This window comes from Peromyscus leucopus, chromosome 7 (assembly GCF_004664715.2).
Source record: "Peromyscus leucopus breed LL Stock chromosome 7, UCI_PerLeu_2.1, whole genome shotgun sequence".
In the NCBI taxonomy this organism is placed as follows: Eukaryota; Metazoa; Chordata; class Mammalia; order Rodentia; family Cricetidae; genus Peromyscus; species Peromyscus leucopus.
Window position 1 is genome coordinate 102505468 of NC_051069.1, and position 26566 is coordinate 102532033.

Here is a 26566-nt window from a genome sequence, read left to right on the forward strand (position 1 = left end):
CACCTGAGCTGCCATGCCCACCATGTGTGTGGGTTTCCTGTCCTCAACTGACCACCATAATACAGAGACTTCTGTGTTGTTTCAGTTCATAGTGGTCATCTCCCAAGTGCTGGGCCTGCCTCTCTACCCACACAGGGTCCCAACTAGACAAGTGCTTCCAGGTAGGAAGAAAGCAAGCTCAGGTTCCAGGACTCCTTATCCCTCTGGCCTTCTCTGGCCCAAGGCTAGCTCCTCTGGTCTCTCCTCATCTCCTAGAGAGCCTTGGGCTGTTCTGGGCTCCACATGGCAGCATCTCATCATACATATCCCTCTATACCTGACGGCTTCATGTGCTACTGACATGCTGGGGACTCCCCAGTCAGTGAGTTTCCCAGTCACCCCCAGAACTCCAGAACCCCAGGCATGCTGGCTATGGCAGACTTGTGGCTTCTCTTCAAGAGAGCAGTCCTTAGTGGCAGTCACCAGCCATTAAAGGTTGCCAACAAGTACCTGAAAGACGCTGTTGCAGGGGTCCTTGGGAGCACCCCTTAAGAAACCATCTGTGGGGGGCTGGAGAGATAGCTCAGAAGTTAAGAGCACCGGCTGATCTTCCAGAGGTCCTGAGTTCAATTCCCAGCAAGCACATGGTGGCTCACAACCATCTGTAATGAGATGTGGCGCCCTCTTCTGGCCTGGGACACATGCAGGCAGAACACTGTGTACATAGTAAATAAATCTTTAAAAAACATCTCTTCTGCAGGACTAAGGGGAGGGTCAGTGGGTAAAGTATTTGCCTCACAATGATGGGGACTCACAATGATGAGTTCAAACCCCAGAATCATATCTGTAACCCAGCAATCCTATAGTGAGAAAGAAGGCAGGGGCAGAAGAATCCCTGGGCCCACCCTGGGTCAGCTAGCCTGGACTACTTAGCAGTGACCAGGATGGATCTTGAGGTCTACACCCAAGGCTGCCCTTTGACCTTTACATGCTTGCTGTGGAATGCATGTGCCCACACACTTCCACATGGATTAAAAAGAAAAACTGTGTTGCTCAGGTCCCTGCCTCAGGCTCTGCCTGAGCCTCTCAGACCAATGTCAGGCCACCAGCCCCGCGCCAGATCCTTTCCCAGGCACTGGTGCCATCAGTTACTTCCCGGTGACTGTGACCAAGGAGCCCGCAAGAAGCACTTCAGGGGAAAGGGTTTATTTCTGCTTCCAGTTCAGGAAGACATTCCACTGTGGGAAAGGGGAGTGGCAGGCGGCAGCTGGGCACATTCAGTTAGCTCAGGAAGTACCCCACTCACTTTCTCCTGATTTTCTGTCCAGGGCCCCAGCCCAGGAGGGGGCCATGCACAGTTAGGGTGGGTCTTTCTACCTCAGTTTACCCACAGAATCTTCCTCACAGGCATACCTAGAGGCTTGTCTCCTAGGTGACTCTAAATCCTGTCAGGCTGACAACATCAACCTCTCACAATCTCACCATCTCATCTACGTTGGCCAATGAGAGCTTCGTCCTTCCGTGTTCAGGCCCAAACTTGGAAGCCATCTTTAAGCCCTCTCCTCTTACATTGCGCACATGCCCTATTATCAACTCCCATGGGCTGCGCTTTCAAATTCCGTCTAGAAACGGCCCCCTCCCTGGTACCGCCATCGCTGTGATGCAGCTGCCCACTCACAGCACCCTGTTCCCACCCCTCTGCTCAGGTCCCCACAGCAGGGCAGTGGGTGACCACTGTGAAGTCAGCTGACTCTCCTCCACGCAAACCTGCACTGTTTCTACCCTTCAGCACAAGCCAAAGGCCTTCCCTGGCCATTGGTCTCCAGCCTGCGTGCCAGCCTAGCCTTCCCTCCATCCCTGGCCCATCTGGTCCACATGCCTGCCTAGCCTTCTCTCCATCCCTGGCCCATCCGGTCCACATGCCTGCCTAGCCTTCTCTCCATCCCTGGCCCATCCCGTCCACATGCCTGCCTAGCCTTCCCTCTGTCCCTGGCCCATGCCTCTCTGCAGGCCTCCTGCTGCTTCCCAATCACACTGATAACAGTGCCCTTCCTTCCAGGAACTCTGCCCCTGTTCTTCCCTGGATCCGGAATGCTACACCAAGACCTGATGCCCCAAAGCCTTGGCTTCAACATCACCTTCTCAGTCACCCTGATCTCACTTTTCACCCTCATTCCAACTCCTGCTCTTCCCTGCTTCATTTTTCTGCAGTCAGCATCCTACACCTAGGATACACAGGCTCCTGCAAACCCATGTTCCTCTTCCTGCAGACTCTAAACTGTGAGAGCAGCACAGTGGCTAGCATCGGATATCAGCTTAACAGGATCCAGAATCACCCACAGGAAGGGCTTCTGGGCATGTCTGTGAAGGGGTCCTAGACTCTGTTACCTGAGGTGGGAAGATCCACTGTAAATCCGGTCAGCACCATTCCTGGGGCTGGATCCCAGACATAATAATATAAAAAAAAAGAGGAAGTAAGCCCGGTGATAGTGGTGGCATACACCCTTAATCCCAGCACTCGGGAGGCAGAGTCAGGCGGATCTCTGTGAGTTCGAGGCCAGCCTGGTCTACAGAGTGAGTTCCAGGACAGGCACCAAAACTACACAGAGAAACCCTGTCTTGAAAAAAACAAAACAAAACAAGAAAGTGAAGTAAAGGAGATGAGTCTAGAAGGGCAGAGAGACCAAAGAATTCTTCAAATATATTTATCATCTTTTAGTGTTTTTCTTACTTAAAAAATAATACTGATTTTTTTTTTCAGGGATTAAAAAACAGACCACAGAAGACTGTCTTTCTGGGGAGGACAAGACAAATGTGAACATGGGGGACAGACGGGATGATGGGAAGGTGTGGGTGGGAAGAAAGACGGGTGTGAACATGAGGAAGATGGCTGGGGAGACACGTGACCATGAAGACGAATGTGAGTACAGAGAAGACAGGTGGGAAGGTGGGTAGACCGGTGTGAACACAGGGAGGGCAGGCTGGACCCCGGTTCCGCATAGTAAGAGATGGTGGCTCCCCTTTCCTTTGAAAAGGGAAGGCTCTGAGGTATCATCAACCCAGGCACTCGAGGAAAAGGCAACCCAGAAGAGAAGTCTCTTTAGTTGCTGTGGACTAGCCAGCCTCTTCCGCCTCCAACAGGTCATCCAGGTATTCCACAACCTCTCCCTGGAAGACAGAGCAGACGCGGCCGTTAGCCATCCACGAGGCCACCATGGGCTGGCTGCTCGGGCCGAAGCAGGTTCCCCTACCGGTTCAGAGCCCAGATGACCTGACTGCTCTCTCCCAAGGAACGGAACCTCATCTTCTACCCCATGTGACCTCAGCGACAAGCGACCTGCCACCCCAAAGACAACCCACGTCATGCAGATGGTGTAGCCACCGCTCTGAAAGGCTCCACATGGTTCCCTGCTCTGGGCATCCTTCTCCCTCCTGGTCCCTCAGTTCTGCCTCAGGAACACATTCTTCTGGTACTTTCTACTCTGACCAGCAGCCCACACTTCCCAAAACACCACAGCCACACTCACTCTGAAAGCATCCCTGGGACTCTCTTCAATGAGACCCAATCTAAGGCTCAGGCCTGGGCATCACTTTTTATTCATTTATTTAGCAGCCCCGGGGATTGAACCCAGGGCTTTGTGCATTGCAGGTAAATGCCACACCAGCGAGCTACATCCCCAGGCTCCACTTCCTCACTTGCACAGCACTTTCATCCCCCGGTGGGCATTCCATTCTCACAGCTACGGTCACTCCTATTTCATAAAAGGCTGACGCTGTCTTCCTTAGTGGCGGTAGCCCTGTGAATCAGCATGGTGAAACTCCCCCGACCCTGTCTTCCTCAGAGGTGCTTCCTCCAGAACTGGAATGGTAGGAAGAGTGGGTGGAGGGGAGGAGGGGAGGAGGGGAGGAGGGGAGGAGGGGAGGAGGGGAGGAGGGGAGGTGCAGCTCCGAGCCTCTGGCCCGGCCCAGGCCCAGCATCTCTCAGAACTTCCCATCCTCCGGGCTCCCCCAGGATGTGAAGGATCAGGGCAGAAGCAGCTCCCAGCTCTCTTCTGGCTCCAAACACAGCAAGTGCCCAGATTTCTTACAGAGCATTTTCCAGTTCCTTCCAAACAAATCTCTCTAAATTTTAATCAGGGTACCCACAGATGGCTGCTCTGTGGCCCGGCTGCCCCTCCACTTGAAGTCAGGACGAATCAAGAAGGAAGCATCAGGAAATATCTACCACGCAGCAGGTAGAGTGCAGAGTGTGCCTGGCGTGGGTCAAGTCCCGAGTTGACACTGGGCATGGTGGAACATCTCTGCAAGGCCAGCACTTGAGAGGTCCCAGTAGGAGGGTCAGAAGTTCAAGGTCATCCTCAGCTACACTGCAAGCTGGGGGCCAGCCTGTGCTAAGTGAGAGCTTGTCTCAAAACACAAAACACCTCAAACAAACAACCAAGGGCTGCCTAAGGGAGACCCAGTCAGGAAATCTGCTTCCAGAAAAGGATGGACTTGGAGCAGCAAGGACATCTTATAATACCCTGGTGGGGAAACGGGATGGGGTTCCCAAGTGTCTCCAAAGTGCAGAACAAGTCACCACACTCTTTAAGAGACGATGGTGTGGGGACCTGAGAGAGAGCTCGGCGGGTAAAGGTGCTTGCTGTGAAGCCCGACAACCTGGGTTCAATCCAGGTTGTCGGGCTTCACAGCAAGGAGAGAACCATCTGCTTCAAGCTGTCCTCTGACCTCCACACTGGTGATGTGACATGCCCCTGGCCTTCCCCCACACATATAAATAACGTTTAAAACCAAAACATGGCATGGTAAGACACACTTGCACTTTAGACTTGGGCAGGAGACAGGGCAGTTCAAAGCTAGCCTGGGCTACATATCACTTTCGAGGCTAGTCTGGACACATGGCAAGACCTTGTCTTAAAAAAAACAAAGGGCTGGGGAGATGGCTCTGTGGATAAAATGCCTGCTGCTCAGGCTGAAGGCCCAAGTTCTGATTCCCGGGATGCATGTACATAGCACCAAGGCACAGACACGTGTCTGTCACCTCGACACTGGGGAGGAACACAGAGGAAGGAGGATCCGGGAGCTGGCTTCCCAGTCACTCTGAATGAATAGACTCCAGGTTCTGTGAGAGACTTTGCTTCCAAAAATAAAGTGGAGGGGCCAGCAAGATGGCTCAGTGGGTAAAGGAATTGCCCTACAAGTCTGGTGACCTGAGTTCAATCCCTGGAACCCACACAAAGGTGGAAGGAGGGAACTGACTCCACAGGGTTGTCCTCTGACCCCCACACATGCAGTGACCAGTGCCCCCAACCTGTATCTCACACACACACACACACACACACACACACACACACACACACACACACACACACATCTGGTGCATATTCCAAACACATTTCTCCCACAGAAGAAGCAGCGGTCCAGCCTGGGCTTCCTAGAAAGTCGGACTTTTCCCCACCAGAGCACTGGCTTTCATTAACCCCCCAGAGCAGCTATTTTCTCGAGGGCCCCTTCTGTTCCTTGTTTAATCGAGGACTCAGCCTTCAAGGGACTCTAGCAGAGACATGAGTCATGTTTTCTCTTAGGCAGACGTGTGCAGAGCACGGACGCTTACCTCATCGTCATCCATTAGGTGCTCCTGAGCAAAGCTGTACAGTTCTTTCTGGAGCGTAGTCACATTAAAGAACTGAACTGCTTCCTGTTCAGACACAAGAGAGAACCATCAGGCGACCAGATTTCTCACGTGAGAGCCGGCAGCAACTGGGCACAGGGTACCAGATTTCATTCGAGGGATGAAAGTATTCACAAGCGATTGGGAAAAACCAGAAGTTCAAAGTCGTCCTTCATAGCAAGCTCAAGGCCAGCCTGTGCTATATGAGACCCTGTCTCAAACAAAACAAAAAAAACCAAAAAACAAAAAACAACAACAACCAAAAAAAAAAAAAACCCTGGGAATGCAGCTTAGTGATAGAGCACTTGACCAGTATGAACAAGGTCCTGGGTTCAATCTCCACAGCAACTGAGTAAATGTGTGGACGTGTGTTTCAGCAAGGAATTGAGATATGGAAGATTTATTTACGAAAGCCTAGGACAGCATACAAAAATCCTGAAGAAATTACAAAAAAAAAAAAAAAAATCTGGGTTTCTGTTTTATTGGGACAGAGTGTTGCTTTATAGCCCAGGCTAGCCTCAAACTTACAACAATCCTATTGCCTCTGTGTCCAGAGTGCTAGAATTAGTCAGATGCCACCATACCCAAAAGTGGCAATGAAACATATAATTAACCCCCTGACCATAGGAATAAAGCCTCACATTTATCTGCCAGAGGAATCAGAGACGGTTCATTCTTGAAAGTCTATAACCCTAGCACTTGGGAGGCAGAAGCAGGAGGGCTGCAAATTTGGGACCAGCCTGGGCTAGACAGTAAAACCCTATCTCTAAAGACCCAGGGCTGGAGGTGGCTCAGTGGTGGAGCACCTGCCTAGCATGTGAGAGCTCCGGGCTTCTAACACCATAAACGTGTGTGTGTGTGTGTGTGTGTGTGTGTGTGTGTGTGTGTGTGTGTGTTGGGGGGGACGACAAAGTAAGTTACAAAAACACCATGAGAAGTAGAATCCTATTTTTGTAAAACTAAATGCAGGCTGTGTGCATAAGTAATATATTGACTCAAAGAAGGGATTAAAAGGCTGTGGGGGCCTGGAGAATGGCTCATTGGGTAAAGGTGCTTGCCACCAAGTCTGGCCGCTTGAGTTCAATCCTTGGGACCCACTGCGTAGGAGAGAACTGATTCTCCTAAACTGTCCTCTGAGCTCTGCTGAGATGAAGCCATATATACACAGCCAAGAAGAATGGACAGCTGAATTAAAAAACTGTCAACAATTTCCAGAATTTAAAATCCTGAATCATGACAGGACACTAGTGGAATTCAGGTGTTTCTGGTACGTGGACTGCTCTCACCCAATGTGAGGTTGAACTGTTGACCTTGTGTACATCCTACTTCACAAATGAGTCTGTCAGATACACTAAGCCTATAGGCTGAAGATGATGCCCCAACACTGCAGAGAAACCTCAGGTGACTGTCCAGACAGCTGGCTGTTTCTGTCAACTCACAAAATTTTTTGGAAGTTGCTTGCATGCACTTCCTGTTTTTTATTTTTGTTAGCTAATATTATTCCCTTCTTGGGTCTCTGAGGGAGTTGAAGATTAGTTAGTTATGGTTGAAGATTAGTTAGTTATAGTTGAAAATTAATTAGGATAGAAAGTGCATTAGATACATCTTGGATTTACCAAAATAGGATAGATAATGGAATTATTTTCTCTGATTTGTCAAATACCTGTTTAGGTATTTATTACTTGTATATATTGTATATAGTTATTGTACTTTTGTATATAGTTTTTCTTTTGTTAGTTATAACCTTTTGCTTTTTTTCTTTTTATTAAAATAGAAAAGGGGAAATGTGGTGGTAATCTAATTGTACTGAAATATTATTTTGATTGTATGTTAATAAATAAAGTTGTCCGGGGGTCAGAGCTATTAGAGCCATAGCAAGAGTGTGGCGGTGGTGGCACACGCCTTTAATCCCATAAGATCTCTGTGTGTTCAGGGATATAGCCAGCATTGGAGACATATGCCTTTAAGACCTAGGGGGCTGTACATTCAGACAGTGACGAGGCAGTCATGTGTTTGGGTTTACAACCAATGAGAAGGCAGAATAACATACTATAAAAAAACGAACCGACAGGAAGTAGCTCTCTTTTCACGAAGCTGGGACAGCAGGAGGAAGGGTGAGATTTTAGATCTGAGCTCTGACCTCTCGGCTTTCTCTTTTACATTGTTTCTGTGTTTCTTATTTAATAAGACGGTTGGATACATCAACAGAGCTCCACATGCACGCTGTTGCATGTGCAGGCATGCACACACACACACACACACACACACACACACACACACACAGTAAAAATATAAGAAAAACACTAAGCAGTGTGTGATGGCATATACTTCTGATCCCAGCATTTAGGAAGCAGAGGTGTGGGTCTCAAGTCTCAAGGCCAGCCTGGTCTGCACAGTGACTTCTGGGTCAGCCAGGGCTACAGAGTCAGGGCCTGATTCAAGAGTGGCAGGGGGAACCAAGAGTAACCAGAAACAGAGAGAGCTCCTTCATTTCAGAATTGCCTCTCTCTGAAGGGCAAGGCAGTCTCCTGAAGGCGGGAAGGAGGAAGGACAGAGGGGACCCAGTGTGGGACACTCACAGGTCTGGGCTGGAAATGCTCGTCCGAGAGGCCCCACTTGTCCCTGTGGTACTGGTAGTAGACCAGATTCTGTTGCATGACCTTGTCGTTCTTGTCGAAGAGCAGGTAGCTGACGGCGCAGGGGGCTGCGTTCTTCAGGTCGTTCACTGGAACCAGAGAGAAGAGGCTAGGCAGGCGGGCAAGCCACGCACTGCAGCTCCAGGGCCACCCCCTTGAAGGCAGAAGCTCGACCTTCCTCCAGGAAAAGACCACGCCTAAGGCTTTCCCTCCAGCCCCTTCTCCAGAAAACCCTTGACCTCAGAAGGTGGGCAGGGTACAGGCCAAAGGATGGGGAAGCCTCGGGTCACCCTCAGGCTGTGCTGACTCATCACAGGAGGTGGGTCTCAAGGCCTGGACCACACTGGGACTGAGGAACAGAGGCTGTTTAACTACAAAGCTTCCTGTTGGAGGCTGCAGTTCCTGGGTCCCATCAAGAGAGGACAACAATACCCAGAGAAGGTGGGCCCTCCTCCAACCCACCCAGATTTGGAAGACATAAAGAAAGCCTGGGGGTATAGTTCAGGTGGTAGAGGACTCGCTGAACGTCCACGAAGCCCTGGGTTCCAGCCCCACTTCTCCATAAGCCACACATAATGGCACGTTCCCAGCACCCAGGAGGTGGAGGCGGGAGGCTCCGAGATTCAAAGTCATCCTTGGCTATATAGTGAGTTTGAGGCCGGTCTGGGCTACATGAGACTTGGTTTCTAAATACATAAATAGACAAATAAATAACAAAGACTTGAAACCAGAGAAACCAACAAGATAAACCACGGTAGGCTCTCAGAACTGGAAGCCAAATGTTACCTTGTCCTGCCATCTCCTGGGTACAGGGGTTCGAACCTGCTCCAGCCCCCCTGCTTAGAACTGTACCCCTACATCACCATCAACATGGGGATTCTGCAGGGTGGCACTGGTCTTGGAAGGGAGGGGAGTCAGTCAAATAAGAAACGAGACACAAGCTCCTGGGTATTTACCCAGGCACCTTCCACAGGCACTTCTAACCGGCAAAGCAGACAACTCTATTATGTAACACACTCTGGTTGGCAGGCATGACCCTGCTGAAAATGACTCAATTGTGCCACCTAGTGGCTATTTTTATAATGACAACTTTTAAACCTGAACTTCAAGGAGGCTCTTCCCACACAGTCTGGTGAAGATTTCAAATGTAAATTACACCTACATTCAATAAATGTCAATTTTTACTTACACCTTTATCTACCTCCCTAGGAAGCAAAGATTTCCCAGGGGACAGGAGGCAAAACCTGGACTCAAGCCCTGTAGCTCGGGGTCTCTGTGCACAGCATGTACGCGGCTTTGATGGGCCTTCTCAGCCACCATAGGTAACAGGGCCGTCTTGGGACCTCATTCAAGATCCTGCACGGGGTCACTTACACTTATAATAAGCAAACTGCAAATAGTGGTACATGGTGGCCACGAATTTCTCCACGGGATAGCCTCCTATGACTGGGGTCAGGGTCTCCTCACACTGAATCTTGCACTCCAGTACTTCTATATAGTGATCTGAAAGAGAGACACAAATTCTCAGAACAGTCTCAGCCCCCTCCCGATCTCTCTCTCTCCACTAATCCCGCCCAGGCCCATGACTAGCTTCAATCTAGTTCTGCCTTCCACACACACAGGTCAGAGAAAAAAGAAAACAGCATTTAAAATAAAGAACCTGGAGTTAGGGGCTGGCTCAGTGATGAAGGGCACTGGCTGCTCTTCCAGGGTTCAGATCCCAGCACCACATGTCGGCGGCTCACAACCACCTCTAACTCCAGTTTCAGGGCATCCTGTCACCCTCTTTTGGCCTCCAGAGACACCAGGCACACACGTAGTATGTAGACACACATGCAAACAAAGTACTCATACACACAAAAGTAAATAATAAATTAATCAAGGGACTTTCATCTTTAATATTCAAAGTGTCTTAAGATCAGTAAGAAAATGACAAACACCTATCATAAAAACAGCCAAAGAGGGGCTGGGGGTCAAGAAGGTGGCTCATTAGGTCTAGAGGCCTGCCGCCAAGACTGCACACACAAAGTGAATCCTTAGGAACCCCACAGTGGTGGTGAGAACCGATATCCACAAGGTATCACCTGACCACAAGTGTGCCACGGCGCTAACCACCCCCCAATACAAAATAAATAAATAAAAATATAATTTTAAATGTTCTAATGGCCAAAGAAAGTGACTACACAATCGAGTGAACAGCAATCGAGCACTCCTGAGACGCTCCGCCTCTTCTGCAGCAAACAGCATCACTTTCCAACAGTTTAAACGGGCACGTTGGGAGGTTAGCTCAACGGCAGAGGGCTGACCTGACATACAGGAGGCCCTGCATCTGATCCCGGCACCACAAAGACAACAGCAAACTGTCCAGTTGGTAGAAAAATAATGGAGACAGTGTCTCATGCAGCCTAGGCTGGCTTCAGACTGGGTGTAGCTAAGAAAGACCTTGGAACTCCTGATCTTCTTGGCTAAGATAACAGGCATGTTCCACCATGACCAACGCAGAGCTGGGAACTGAACCCAGGGCCCTGTGCACGCTAGGTTAAGCTCATCAACTGAGCTACACCCCCACCCCCAAATAACATAAATTCTACATTCGAATTTGGATATGTGAAATGGAAAAATGAAAACCGGAAGAGAGTTTGACATATTATTCCTCTTCTATCTAAAATAAGCACACAAAATATGGGGAAATTACTTTTGTATGAGTAACCTTTACAGAAAAAAAATGCTAGAGGCAAGAATGTCCAGGGGCGACGCTGGGACTGCAGAGGAGAAGCATTTAAGGAATGTGAGTCCTCAGCGTCTGGCTGTTAACATGTAACTGGTAAGGAGATAACATCAGCCCTGCTCCAGCAGACACTTTAACTAAATGCGTAAGAATGAACAGCGCTGGGCTAGGACAGGGCACAGGGGTTGGACATTTATGTAGTGTATGTGAGGCCTAGGTTCAATCCCAGCACTGCAATACAAAGATAAAATTTAAAAACAGCACTTTCTATAAGAGAGTAACAGGCATCACACACGTCTTCAGGTGACATTCTGAGGCGACTTCAGTGTTCAGTCAAAAATGGACACTCCTGATAAAACTCTCAGAAACCAAATCATCTTGTTCACTTGTTTGTTTTGTTGTTGATTTTTTAGAAAGGGTGTAACTCTGTAGCTCTAGTTGTCCCGGAAGTCACAGAGATTTGCCTGTCTTTGACACCCTACTGCTGGGATTAAAGGGGAGTGCCACTGTGCCCAGCCCAAATGAGAAGTATTTACAAAGTAATTGGCCTAAATGTTTTTAAAGTAAGGTTGGTGGCATACTACAGTAGCCAGGCACTCGGGAGGCAGAGGCAAGCAGATCTCTGTGAGTTTGAGGCCAGCCTGATCAACAGAGTGAGTTCCAGGACAGCCAGGACTGTACAGTGAAACACTGTCTTGAAAAATCAAAAAAGAGAAGGAAGGAAAATGGTAATATGGAAAGAAAGGCAGTAACATGGATAAGAAATTCACAAGGAAATGGAGATGGGGAGGGCTGAAACGCTAGAAATGAAAAATTCAATGAATTAAGAACACAATGAAATTATTACCAATGATAACGATTTCAGAAGAAAGAATATTGGGGATGAAAAACAAGGTTGAGAAAATAATCCATTCAATATCAATAAAGAAAAAAATAAGCCTGACCACCTTCTAAGAACTCCACCATAATCAAAAACCAAATCTAAACTGGGTGTAGTGGCCCACACCTTTAATCCCAGCACTCAGGAGGCAGAGGCAAGAGGATTTCTGTAAATTTGAGACCAGCCTGGTATACACAGCCAGGCCAGCCTGGGCTACACAGTGAGACCCTGTCAAAAAGGAAAAACAAATTTCTTTCCTATCTTAAAAAGAGTGTTCCTCGCTCTTTTCGGGGAGCCTCCTAGGTGGTCAGCTGCGTCAAGATGAAGCTGAATCTCTCTTCTCCCCTGCCACCAGCTGGTAGAAACTCACTGACGTGGATGATGAATGCAAGCTTTGTACGTTTTACGAGACGCGCATGGCAACAGAAGTAGCTGCTGATGCTCTGGGTGAAGTGGAAGGGTTATGTGGTCCGGATCAGCGGTGGGAATGACAGACAAGGGTTTCCCAGGAGGCAAGGCATTTTGACCATGGCGGAGTGTGCCTGCTGTTGAGTAAGGGGCCTTCTTGTTAGAGAGCAAGAGAACCGGAGAGAGAAGAGCAGGTCTGTTCGAGGATACACTGTGGATGCCAATCTGCATGTTCTCAACTCGGTTATTGTAAAAGAAAGGAGAGAAGGATATTCCTGGACAGATACTACCATGCCTTGTAGGTTGGAACCTAAAAGAGTCTGCCGAATCTGAAAGCTTTTTTGTTTTGTTTTGTTTTGTCGTCTCTCCCCCCGACTGCCCCTCCCCGCCCCCCCCCCCCCAGACAAGGTTTCTCTGTGTAGCTTTGGAGCCTGTCCTGAAACTCACTCTGTAGACCAGGCTGGCCTTGAACTCACAGAGATCTGCCCGTCTCTGCTTCCCAAGTGCTGGGATTAAAAACAAGTGCGCCATCACCACCCAGCCAAACTGAAAGCTTTTTAATCTCTCTAAAGATGATGTCCACCAATATATTATCAAAAGCCCTTAAAAAAGGTCAGAAGCCCAGGACTAGGCCCCCGAGATTCAGCGTCTTGTTACTGCACACATCCTGCAACACTAACGCCGATGTATTGCTCTGAAGAAACAACAAGGTACTGAGAAAAACGAGGAGGTTGCAAAATAAGCTGAACTTTGAACCAAGAGAACAAAGGATGCCAAAGAAAAGCACGAGGAACGGGGTGACAAGGGACGCAGGCTGTCCTCGGTGAGAACTTCTACTCTGAAGCCTGAGTAAGGGTAACAAATCAATAATCATACCCTGAAAAGAGAAGTGTTCCTTAGGTGCCAATCAGGGCATCTGGAGCACAGGCCCCACCCACCACTGACCTGCTATGGACAGGTAGAAGTCCTTGAAGTCCTTAATCTCCCGGGAGCCCTCGCAGGCAGCCAGGCATTCATAGAAGGCCTTGAAGAAGTCGGGGAGTGCCAGCTCCATGTCCGTAATGGACGTCCTCCAGTTCTCCCCATTATAGGCCCGCACCGCACGGACAAACAGGTTCTGGAAAGCAAGGAGATGCAGTGAAGCTCCCTCCTGACAAGCGGGAGACATGCCTGGCCACCCCCAAAAGAACCATGACCCTGGCTGGGCCGTCTTCGTCAGGCCTGGGTGACCCTGACTGGATGCAAGCCAAGCACCAGGCACGTGTGTGTAGATTTGCCCACTGTTCACAAGAGGTCCATTCTTCTAAAAACAGAATCGAGCGCAGCCCATGACTTCAAGACCCCTGAGTAGCTGAGGAGGACTTTAACCCCTTTTTAAAACTTTATTTTTACAGTCTATTAAGTGTGGACTTACAGAGTCAGGTAACAGCTTAGGGGGTCAGTTCTCTCCTACATCCCGTGAGTTCTGGGGATCAAACGCAGGTAGATTCCCCAGGCTTGGCAGCAAAAACCCTTACCCAATGAGCCATCTTGCCAGCCCAACCTTGAACTTCTGAGTTTGGAGTCACAGGCATGTACTCTCATACCCAGTTTTACATAACACCGGGGGCTGCACTCAGGGTTTTGAGCGTCTAGGCGAGCATTCTACCAACTGAGCTATGTCCCCAGCCCAAATGACTGTATTTCTTCTTTAGTTCAACTCAAAATATAGCAAGTGTTTGACAATAAAATCAAATTCAGAAGAAGGTAAAAGGAAAAGAAATCAGATCAATGATTCCCAGGAGCCGGGGGCTGGGGACAGACTGACTGAAAAGGACGGGCGGGAACGTGTCAGGGTGGCTGATAAAGAAACTCCTCACGTGCTCTTTGTAGCCATCATAACACATGAAGTTGTCCTCTATCACTGAATTATGTAAAGTTCATCAACAGTGAAAGGGCACGGTGGTGCATGTAGCCCAGCCTGGCGTGGTGCATGTAGCCCAGCCTGGCTTTTGAACTTGTAGCAATCGTCAATGCTTAGGCCTCCTAAGTGCTGGGACTACAGGCAAAAGCCACCACGCCCAATTTTCTGATTTTCCTTCCGGGAAATTTTGTGTTCAGCCAGGTTCCTATTGTTATAATACAGCAAATATCACTGAAAACATCACAAGCATTCTTTAGACGTCAGCATCTGGACCAGGAAGATGGCTCAGTGGATAAAGGTGCTTGCCACCAAGCCTGATGACCTGAGTTCAATCCCCAGACCACATGGTCAAAGAAGAGAACTACACATTGTCCTCTGACCTCCACACAAGCGCTGTGTCACACACACACACACACACACACACACACACACACACACACACTCTTACACACACACTCTCTCTCTAAATAATTAGAATGTAATTTTTTAAAAAGATGCGAGTTGCCCCCAGAGACGTGCTTCTTTAACATGCTGCACCACTGAGGGGAAGCCAGACAGTACCTCGTATGACTTGGTTTCCAAGTCTTTAATGTGGTCTTCAGCTCCAGGCAAGCTCTTGTAGTATGCCATGTTTCTCTTCATCATCTCGTCGTCAGGGTGCTTCAGAAGGTAGGTGTGAGCGGCAGCGATGGCCTTCGGGAGGTCATTGGCCTAGATGCACGGTGAGAGGGTAACAGTTCGGACACACGCTGAACCCTCAGTTTTAGAACTGAGAGCTTCATTTCAGCAACTTCTCTTGGCCCAGTCTTACGCAGCTCAGGCTAGCCTCAAGGCTGAGGATGACCTTGAACTTCTGACCTCCTGCCTTTACCTCCCCAAGTGCTGGGATCACAGGCATCCATGAATACACCCAGTTTTATGTGTCGATGGGGCTCAAACCCAGGAATGCTGAATGCCAGGCAAGTACTCTCCCACCTGAGCTAACCCCTGAGCACCAGCCTCTTCAGGGAGCCCTTTGGTTCCTTCTTTACCCAAATAACACTTCCGGGTAAGAGGTCAATGACTTCAAGGCCTATCAAGACTTGGGCCAGCCGTTCTGATGAGGCATTGTTCCCAGAAAGTGACAGTGCCATGGCTTCATCTGCTGTCCACTGTCTCCACCATCTAGGCCCCAGGAGGATGGCTTCTGTGACATTTATAAGCAGTCTCGGTGCTCTCTGGCTTCCCCAGGGGTCGCCCGTGAGGAGCCCAGTGGGAAGCTAAAAGGGCGGGCCATAGTCTATTCCATCTTCTGGCTCTCTCCCTACAGTCACCCCTGACTGCAATGTTCTCAAACTGAAGGTCACAGATCCTGTCAAGATGGCCTTCTCTACGTGCTCACTCCTCCAATTCCCAGTAACCACTCACTTCCTTGCTCCTTCCGGCCATGGGTTGGGTACAACTGAGTGGCACTATGCTGGGGGATTGAAACATCCCTTGTGAGTCCCTGCACCAGCACACACTTCTGTAGACAACTGTCCTGACAAATTTTCCCCACACCATCTCTTCTGCTGCAACCTTGACAAACAGTAATGTCCCCAGGCCTCTCTCACAGAACCTTCTGCCTCCGTTCTCAGGGACCTCGACTCCCTCTCGGACTCATCTACTCCACGAATATTTGTGAGGCATCTCCGATAAGCAGGCACTGTTTTCAGTGGTCAGTGACAATCATTTCATCCAGGGTCTGTAGGAGCTGCAGGGCCCAGGGCCCTGGGTTTAGAGCTGGCCACCTGATCAGTACTACCAGGAACACAGATGATCTCAAATAGGACAGGTGTGCCATAGGGGGACCTTAAGAGGCAATGTGATGACAAATCTCTATCACTGTCTTCATGGAATCTAGAACCAGAACCACGGAGGAGACGAGCCTCTCAGCATGCCGGTGAGGAATTATCTACATTAAGTTTTAATTGGGATTATCCGCCCACTGTGGGTAAATGCCATCCTATAGCCTGGGTTCTACAGCCTGGGTTCCCAGACTTAAAATAGAGAAGGCGAGCTGAGCACCAGCATGCATCTCTCTCTGCCTCCTGACTGGGGACACCATGTGACCAGCCACCTCGAGCTTTGACACCTTGACTTCCCCTCCATCACGGACTCTGTCCTCAAACTGTGAGCCAAACAAGCCTTTCTTAAGTTAGCTCTGCTGGGCATTTTGTCACAGTAACTAGAAAAGTAACCGACTTGGGCAGGAGATGGTGACGAACCTGCCTCCCTGTGGGGACACATGTCAACAACCTGAGGGCCCCATGTTGACAGAATCCTGGCACAATCCGGCACAGGGAAGGTCCTCATCATGTATGCATATAAGGCCTCCTTCAGCCTACCAAAGGAACACTCTGAGGCTGGGATGGTGACCAGGGTGAGACAGACAGATGGACAAACAGTGACAGAGAGACAGAGGCAGAGAGAGAACCTGTGAGACATCAAATTCTTGAGACTAGGATTAGATAAGATGGCACCCATCTGTACCAGAATGCCCCTAAATTTGAGGCAGTCATCAGATACAGCGGTGGTGTCCACGTGGAGAGGGGAGTGGGCGGAGAGGAGGCAGGCTCCCAGATGTCCAGGCTGACACCTGCAGGATGACAGGAGGTGGCCTGTGGCTGGTGGGACTTAGGGAGACCTAGGCTGACTGCTGGAGAGAGGGGAAGGCTCTGAACGCAGCCAATGACATGAGACTCGTTCTCGGAAAGGCGTTTAGGAAGAGGAGTACAAGGACCAGCAAGATGGCTCAGGGGGTAAAGGCACTTGCCACCAAGCTGGATGACTGATGACTGCAGCCGACATGCTAGGAGAGGGCAGGCTCCCAAGAAGTCATCCTCTGACCTTCACACATGCCACCTGTGCCCACACACACAAACATGTGAACACACACACAATAAATGAATAAAAGCAAAAAAAAAAAAATGTTCCTTAACCAGAAAAAAGAAGAAACTGAGTTGAGAGCTCTCTCTCTGCCAAGGCCTGTGAAGGCCCAACAAGCTGAGTCCTTTCTGTCCGGCAACTGGGAACTCAAACCTCCCGAGCAAGGACTTAGAGGGCAGGGAACTGCAATTTGTGGCTATTTTTAGCAAGCAATCACAAGCAGAATTTAAGCAGCCATAAAGAGGAGGCAGTGAACTGTGTGTGTTAAATTCTAACTGACAGAGAAAGAGCAGAGATGAGCCTGGTAAATCACAGCGCAGACATCTCTCTGAGCAGAGAGGAGCCTGCCCCCAAAGAGCAGGCCACATTTATGAAGACCTTTTTCCAGTTCCACATACTTTGCTGGGGCATCCTGAGGCATATCTGCTACCTTAGAACAGGCTTCGACAATGTTCCCAGGAGCTGGAGGGGTGGAGCATGCAGAGGAATGCAGGAAGGAGGATGAGAAATTCATCATCAGCCTCAGCTGCGTAGCAAGTCTGAAGCCAGCCCAGGTTACATGAGACCATTTCTCGAAAAGGAAAAAAAAAAAATTCTCTTGCTTAAGACGAGGGAGGAAGGGCAGTGTTCTGGAACAGTCTTTTGTGCACTGTGAAGATGTGTTGCTTTCATTGGTTTAATAAAGAGCTAATGGCCAATAGCTAGGCAGGAAGAGGTTAGGTGGGACTTGAGGACAGGGAAAAGGGGGAGGGGAGAAGGGCGGAGTCTTGAAGAGACTTGGAGAGAAGAAAAATAAACATGTGGAGAGAAAAGGTACCTCCACATGGTATAGCATAGATAAGAAATATGTTAATTTAAGATGTAAGAGCTAGTTAGTAATAGGTCTAAGCTATCGACTGAGCATTTACAATTAACAATAAGTCTCTGTGTGGTTATTTGGGGAGGCTACAGTCCCGACAAAAACCTCCACCTACAGGGCAGCATTTGGAGAGCTTTAGCAGAGCTGTGTGGCAGAACATGGGTGAAGGGGGCTAGAGCAATATCTCAGTGAGTAAGGGCACTTCCTGCTGTTCCAGAGAACCCAAGGTCGGTTCCCTGAACTCAAGCTGCATTGGGTGGCTCACAACCTCCTAATTCCAGTTCCAGAGTACCTGCCGCCCTCTTCTGGCCTCACATACGTGGCATGGTATCCACACACACACACACACACACACACACATGCACACACATAAAACGATAACGGAATGATGCTCAAGGTTGGAGGAAAGGGCTGATCCTCGGGCATGGTGGGTCTAGACGTAGAGCAGGGACCTAGAAGAGGCTCAGTATGGGATGTTGCTGGTGGGTGCTCAGAATGGGACTCAGTGGGCTGGGAGAGGCAGGATGGGGCTCGGTGGGGTAGGGTGGGACCTGGGGGTGGCTTGGAGGGAGGCTTGGTGAGGCAGGCTCAGGGGCAGCCCTGAGACAAGGCTCTGTGGAGTGTACTCTACGGCCCAGGTGGAGAGGTTGGGAGGCAGCTCCACCCAGGGGGGCTCAGCTGAGACCGGTCTTGAGGCAGACTGGGACCCTGCTCAGTCGGGTGAGGTTTGAGAGAGGAGGACTGTGGGGAGGGCCTGAGGGGGATGGAGATGGGACGGGCGGGGCTCGTGTGGGGCGGGGCTTGGGGGTGGAGCAGGGTCAGCTGGGTGGAATTTAAGGTGGGGCGAGGGGAGGGGAATCGGTTCTAAGTTGAGCCAGGAAGGGGCTCGGATGGGCGGGACCAAGGGGAGGGGCCTGGGCTAGGCAGGGTGGGGCTTGCTCGGGTGGGCGGAGCTTCGCGGGGCGGGGCTCGGGGCGGGGCGAGCGCCCTTACCTTGAAGTACGCGAACTGCAGAAACTTGTAGGGCTCGCGCTGCTGAAAGTCGGCCAGCACCGCGCGGCTGGGCTGCGACTGACGGAAGGCGGGCAGGCCCTGCTTGCAGCGCTTGAGACATTGCGCGCGGCGCAACACGCCGCCGAAGAGGCGCAGCTCAGCGTGGCTAGCGGGGCCGGCGGGCGTGGGCGCGGGCGCGGGCGTGCTGCAGTTGCGGTGGCAGAAGGCCTCGCTGTCGCGCAGCAGGCGGTGCAGCCGCAGGCTCACCTCCAGGTAGCCCACGCTCTCGGCCCAGTGCTCGCCGCCGTACTGGTCGAGCGCGTGGCGGTAGGCCGACTCGAGCGGCATCAGCTCGTCCCGCGGGAAGCTGCGGAAGCTGTAGCGCTCGTACTGTGCGCGCCCGGGTGGCAGCGCGCACCCGGCACACAGCAGCACCAGCAACGCGGCCGCAGGGCCGCGGGACCCCATCGCGCGTGGCCCGCTGACCCGAGCCCAGGGCGGAGGACGCGCGACGCGGCAGGCCCGGGTGGGGAGGCGGGGACGCCGGCCATGGCCCGCCCCGTCCGGCCCGCAGACCTCCCCGCCCGGGGACCGAGATGGGCGTGTCCTGCGGGGAGGCGCTCTACCCTGGAATCGGAGAGGTGGAGGCGGAGGACCTTAGCGAATTCCAGGCCATCCTGGGGTACATGGGACCCCATCTCTGAAAGGAAAGAAAGTTTATAATCACTTGAAGGATGTGTGGACCACGCGCCCCTAGTTTCTGGTTCAGCACATCCGGTTTGGGGTGCGTCTTCTCCCCCAACTCCACCCCCCCGACCGGGTGGGGGGGGGGTTTCCTTGCAGTAGCCCAGGCTAGCCTTGAACTCACTGTATAGTCCAAATTGACTTTAAATTTCCTGTAGTCCTCCAGCCTCCCCACTGCTGGGAGTCACAAACATTCGCCACCAAGCCTGCCCTAAACAACTGAGGCTGCGGTTTACAGATCACACTTTGAAAGATGTTGCACAGATAAAATTAGTAAGAATGCCGGTGGCTCTTTGTAAATTGTATGACTTGTCATGTTGAGAATGCGTTGCATGTTAGGACAGAGTATGCTGGAGAAATTTGGGCATGAGCAATGATGAAGACAGCATCTTAAAAAAAAATCTTTACACTTTTGAAATAATTTACAGCAAAGTTGTAGGGACAGAATCCAAAATTCCTATATATGCCCTTTAATGAAAACTTAAAAAATTGACTGGCACACCTTGACTCTGAGCACTTAGAAGGCAGAGGCAGTGAATCTCTGGGTTCCAGGCCAGCCCAGGCTACATAGTGAGACCTTGTCTAAAACAGACAAAACCCAAAACTTATTTAGAGCTTCGATTAGTGGCTAAAGCCCAATAGCCTGAGTTCAATCCTGAGACACACTTTGGGGAAAAGAGAATCAATCTTCCAGGATGACCTTTGACCTCCACAGGTGTGCTGTGGTACCCGAATATGCCCTTCTGAGTCAGGGCTGGGAAACTGATGATCTGTGGGAGACTCCTGTGAAAGACTGATTAAAACAAACATTGCTCTTTCCTTTTCCATACCATATTTTCTGTGCTATTCAATAAATAGGTGGCCTTCAGCCCAATAAATTGGTGGCCTTGAGCCAGGCAGTGGTGGCACACACCTTTGATCCCAGCACTCAGAAGGTAGAGCCAGGCAGATCTCTGTGAGTTCGAGGCCAGCCTGGGCTACAGAATGAGTTCCAGGACAGGCACCAAAACTACACGGAGAAACCCTGTCTCAAAAATCCAAAATAAATAAATAAATAAATAGATAAATAAATAAATTAATAAATAGGTGGCCTTTGTTCAGGACTAAGATTAAATGGCTATTAGATTAGAAGAGGAGAGATCAGGAATCTGAATAAATTGGGCACATTCTTGGGTAAATAATGCCAACCAAGAATTGGTCTTCTTGTATGTGTCATGGTCAAACCTTATCTCCAATACTAATTAATTAATTAATTAATAATAGGGCTGCAGAGATGGTTCAGTGGTTAAGAACACTGGCTTCCCTTCCAGAAGTCCTGGGTTCGATTCTTAGCACTGACATGGCAGTTCACAACCTTCTGTAACTCTAGTCCCAGGGCATTGATGCACCCTTCTGGCCTCTCTAGGCACCAGGCACATAAATGGTGCACCATGCAGGCAAAACACCCATGCACATAAACTTTAAAAAATGAAAAAGGCTCAGGGGCTGAGTATTTACCTAACGTGTGTGAGGTCCTGGGCTTAGTCCTCAGAACTAAGGAGGGTGGGTGTTTGTCCTCTTTGCTTTATGTTGCTGTGTTAAAGCATCATGATCAAAAGCAACTTGGCAATAAAACAGCTTATTTGGCTTACAGGTCACAGTCCATCATCAGAAGCCAGTGCAGGAATCTGGAGGCAGGAGCTGAAGAAGCCAGAGAGGAGTGCTGCTTACTGGCTTGTTCAGCTTATTTGGTTTTTTATACCCCCCAGGACCACCTTCTCAGAGGTGGCGCTGCCCACGGTGGGATAGGGAAGACACCGCCCACAGTGGGCCGAGCCCTCCCACATCAATCATTATTGAAGAAAATGCCCCCGCAGACTTGCCTACAGGCCAATCTGATTGGGGCATTTTCTCAGTTGATGGGGCTCTCTTCCCAGATGACTCAATTTGTGTGAAATTGACAAAACAGCAATAACAAAACCAACAGCACAGAGTTCTGTTGCTGTGATAAAACACTGGCCAGAAGCAACTTAGATAACACCTTATACTTCCAGGTCATAACCCATCATTGAGAGACGTCAGGACAGGAACTCAAGCAGGAACCATGGAGGACTACTGCTCTTTGGCTCACTCAAGCTCATGCTTAGCTGGCTTTCTTTTCTTTTCTTTTAATACTTTGTATTTGCTTGTTTATTTTTAGGCAGGGCCTCACTCCTGACTGGCCTGGAACTCACTCTGTAGACCAGGCTGGTCTAAAACTCACAGAGATCCACCTGCCTCTGCCTCTCCAGTGCTGGGATAAAAGGCGTGCGCCACCACACCTGACTTAGTGAGCTCTCTTGTACAGCTCAGGTCCATGTGCCCAGGGAATGGTGCCACTCACATAGACCACGCCCTCCTACGTCAATTAATAATCAGTCCACTGCCTCACAGACATGTCCACAGGCCAACCTGATCAAGGCAATTCCTGAGTTGAGGCTTCTCTTAGGCTCTGTGTCAAGAGGGCAAATCTAGTCAGGACACTGGGGTTCCCAGAACTTATGTCTCTTATGATGTCACTTTCTGGGACTTTGGACGTGGTATAGCCAGATCTTCACATCTTTCAAAAAACAAAACGGGAAATGCAGATTATGTCATCCTCTGGTTGTATGTTGACAGATATAGAAATCAAACTTGAGACACTAGTGGACCAACATGGTGTGGGTCAAATGAATAACTCTTTGGGCCACATCTAGTTATGACATTTGATCCAGATAGAAAACCACTATGATTATTCAGAGACTAAGTGAATCGCAGCCGCAAATGTGGCTCTAAGCTCAGAGAGTGGGGTCAGCCTAAGGAGCTCCCCAAAGAAGAAACAGCAGGATGTGGGGAATGACCAAACGTACCAGAAAACTAACCAACCAAAAAACTGTAAAGCAAACTTTAAAGTGTGTGGCACCAGGAAGCACGTACTCCCTACAGAAAGAAATTTGGGAAGAATGGTAATGGGGGCAGTCGTTTTTTTGCCCCCACCCCACCCCTGCCCCACTCCCCAGGGCTCCCGTGGGTCCTTGGGTGTGTCAGGCAACTCAGACTCCTGAAAGGACAAATGTGGATGAAGACAATCCCAGAAGCCCTCGCTGTCATGTGATCAAGCGGGCTCCTGACACATGACCATCAACTTTTATGGGGTTGCTTATTTCTCAATTTTATCTTTTCACTGCTTTATAACTGATCTCCTAGCTTGGTTGCACAACTTAACCCTGAGATCTGGAGCTCATGATTCTTTGTCAGAAAACTTAAACAAGTGAGAAAGATAAGAAAAGGGCCCTGGAGCCTGTGGTGGCTCCCACTTTATAATCCCAGCACTCCAGAGGCAGAGGCAGCGGATCTCTGTGGTTTTGAAGCCAGCCTGGTCTACAGAGACAGTTTCAGGACAGCCAGGGCTACACAGAAGAACCCTGTCTCAAAGACCAAAATCAAAAGAAAAAAAAGACTGTGCACAGAGGAACTGCCACGGTTTTAGCTGGGGTGGGTGTGGGAGGGCTGCTGTTTATTTCTTATCACACTTATTTATTTATGTTTTCGGGCACACATGTGCCACCGCTTGTATGTAGAGGTCAGTGGACAGCTTGTAGGAGTTGGGTCTTTCCTTCCACCCTGTGAGTTCTGGGGATTGAACTCGGGACTTCAGGCTATCAGCAAGTGCCTTCACTTGAGCTGTGGCGCCTGCCCTGATTGTTTTGAACATCTCATTCTGCAGCTGGGGCTGCCCTTAGATTTGCAGTCCTCTCTCTTAGAGAACTTCCAAGTACAGGTGTGAATCACCATGCCTGGCTTATTTATGTATTTACCGTTTAAGTAACTTTGAATTTTTTTAAATTTTATTTTATTTTTTGGTTTTTTGAGACAGGGTTTCTCTATGTAGCTTTGAACCTTTCCTGGAACTCACTTGGTAGCCCAGGCTGGCCTCAAACTCACAGAGATCTGCCTGGCTCTGCATCCCGAGTGCTGGGATTAAAGGCGTGAGCCACCACCGCCCGCGTAACTTTGAATTTTATATTGAGTAGGTGTGTACGTTTGTGTGTGTACACAGGTGTATATGTATGCCGAGTTCAGAAGTTGACATCTGGTGTCTTATTCAATCACTCACCACGATATTTTGACAGAGTCTTTTGAAGTTGGTGCTCACTGACTCGGCAAGACTGACGACTAGAGGGGCCCAGGGACCCTCTGACGTCTGCCCCCCAATCCTGGAATTATAAGCATGTTGGGCACAAATTTTTTTTTCTTTTTGCAACATGATTTCTGAAGACAAATTCAGGAAGTCCTTATGCTTATGTGACAAGCTCTTCACTGATTTTCAATTTTGATATGAGTTCCTGTCCCGGCGGCGGTGGCATACGCCTTTGATCCCAGCACTCGGGAGGATCTCTGAGTTTGAGGCCAGCCTGGTCTACAGAGCAAGATCCAGGACAGGCACCAAAACTACACAGAGAAACACTGTCTCGAAAAAAATAAAATAAAATAAGAACAGTAAAAAGAACTCCTTCATGCCAGATATAGATCTATAAATGTAGATATAGATATAGGGACTGGAGAGACGGCTCAGCAGTTAAGAGCAAAGGGTGTCAAGATCATGATGGGGAAACCCACGGAGAGCTGACTCAAGCTCATGAGAGCTTATGGACTCTAGACTGACAGCTGGGGAACCTGCATGAGACCGACCTAGGCCCTCTGCATATGGGTGACAGTTGTGTAGCTTGTTTGTGGGGCCCCTGGCAGTGGGACCAGGATCTCATGACCCTGGAGCATGAGCTGGCTTTTTGGAACCTATTCCCTGTGGTGGGATGCCTTGCTGAGCCTTGATATGGGGGAGGGGGAGTTGGTCCTGCTGCCTCAACTTGGTATGCCATGCTTTGTTGACTCCCATGGGAGGCCTTGTCCTTTCGGGAGAGTGGATAGCGGGTGTGGGGAGTGTGGGGGCGTATGTGTATGTAGAAAAGAAGTGGGGGGAACAGGAGGGGAGGGGGGAGGGGAGACTGTGGTTGGTATGTAAAATAAATAAATAAATTTAATTAAAAAAAAAGAGCACTGGCTTCTCTTCCAGAGGACCCAGATTCAGTTCCCAGCACCCACATGGCAGCTCACAACCATCTGTAACTCCTGGGGATCTGACACACTCTTCTGGCCTCATCGAGTACTAGGCACTCATGTGGTATACAGACATATGCAGGCAAAACATTCATACACATAAAATAAAATAAATATGGAATGCTTCACAGACTTTTATGTCACCCTTGCCCAGGGTCCACGCTAATCTCTGTATGGTGTCAGTTTTGGTGTGTGTGTTCTGCCAGAGCAAGCACTCTTATACTTACAAAAAGAAAACAAGATTTGATTTTATTTGTGTGTGTGCACGTGTGCGTGTGCGTGTGCGTGTGTGTGTGTGTCCAGAAGATTGAGGACAACTTGGGCTACATGATACCCTGCCTCAAAATAAATAAATAAGGTATTAACACTTGAACTAAAATAAAAGTGGTACAGTGTCAGAAACAACCTACAACCTGCCTTCTCCTGGCAAGCTTTTTCTGCACAGGGCCGAGTAACCAGCATTTTAGGTCTGTTGCTCCTCAGTCTCCCCTGGGGCTGCTGCACCCCTTCAGTGCATCGGGAAAGCAGTCACGCTGGAGAACTGGGGAGGACTAGGACCAATACCCAGCACCCACGTACAAATAGCAGGAATAGTGGCACAGCCCGGAGCCCCAGTGCTGGGGATGCAGAGACAGAAGGGTCCCTGGGGCTTGATGGGCAGCCAGGCTAGCCACTGAGAGGCCCTGTTGCAAAGGAGGTTGGTGGTGTTCCTAAGGATGACACTCAGAGTTGTCCTCTGGCTCTCACATGCTCACATGCCTACACACCACACCATACATACACCAACACACAAGAATACAAGCACACACATGCACAGTGTGGAACTGGGTCTCTGGCCACACTCAGCCTCAATTCTGCTGAAAATGTTTACTGCATGTTATCATCTTGTGTCTAAACCTGAGGAGAAACAGAGAAGTTAGATTTACCATGCTCTAAGAAAATTTTAAAACATCGTGTAGAGTAATTTCAGACTTTGAAAAAAATAACACAACACAAAGAATCCCTTCATTGATTGATTCCCCAAATGGTACCATTTTTTCCATGGTTCTTCTTTTCCTCTGGTTCTCTTCATGCTTGGAATACCAACTTTGGGATACATTTCTTGCCCTTCTCCATATTTTTTCTGAATGGGTTGGAGTCATTTGTAAAAAATGTGTCCAAAAAGAAAAAAAAAAGAATAGAATAGTCTCTCACATTCCCACTGTAATGATCAAATTAATAAATCAACAACAAAAAAAAACCCTTTATTTTTAAGAGAAGGTCTCATGTATCCCTGGCTGGCCTTGAATTCACTATGTAGCCAAGGATAAACTTTAATTTCTGATTCCCTTTGACACCACCTCCCAAGTGAAAAATATTACTTACTCCTTTGGCTGTGGGCCATCATCAAATGAGAACACTAACAAGGTGGTGGTGGTGCACACTTTTAATCCCAGCACTCAGGAGGCAGGGGCAGGCAGATCTCTGAGTTTGAGTCCAGTCTGGTCTACAGAGTAAGTTTCAGGACAGCCAAGGCTACACAAAGAAACCTTGTCTTGAAAAACTAACCAACTAACTAATGAACAATGAGAGCACTGACCTTGAGATATGGTGTTATCTAATCTATGAGTCTAATTCTTTTCACAACTGCCAGCTACCATCCTGTATGAGCCAACCTTCTAGATACTCATCAGTCAGGTGACTACCTCCGTGACCCAGTGAATTTCATATTACAGTCTCTATCTCACCAGGGTGTGATCTAAG

General features: G+C 49.3%; 1 protein-coding gene and 1 non-coding gene across 2 annotated transcripts; both read right to left on the bottom strand.

Annotated features, from left to right (window-relative positions):
• Nucleotides 1-2660: 2660 nt before the first annotated feature.
• LOC114709254 (cartilage associated protein) lies at nt 2661-19543 on the bottom strand. The gene is made up of 7 exons (XM_028892995.2): nt 18965-19543; nt 14767-14916; nt 13248-13419; nt 9661-9789; nt 8230-8375; nt 5594-5677; nt 2661-3147 (listed from the first exon to the last, which is right to left on the bottom strand). Exons 1-7 carry the CDS (start codon nt 19430-19432, stop codon nt 3094-3096), a joined length of 1203 nt encoding a protein of 400 aa, XP_028748828.1. The 5' UTR covers nt 19433-19543; the 3' UTR covers nt 2661-3093.
• Nucleotides 19544-24932: 5389 nt separating this feature from the next.
• Nucleotides 24933-25038, bottom strand: LOC114709263. Its single transcript, XR_003736900.1, has one exon. It is a non-coding gene; the product is annotated as a U6 spliceosomal RNA (small nuclear RNA).
• Nucleotides 25039-26566: the final 1528 nt, after the last annotated feature.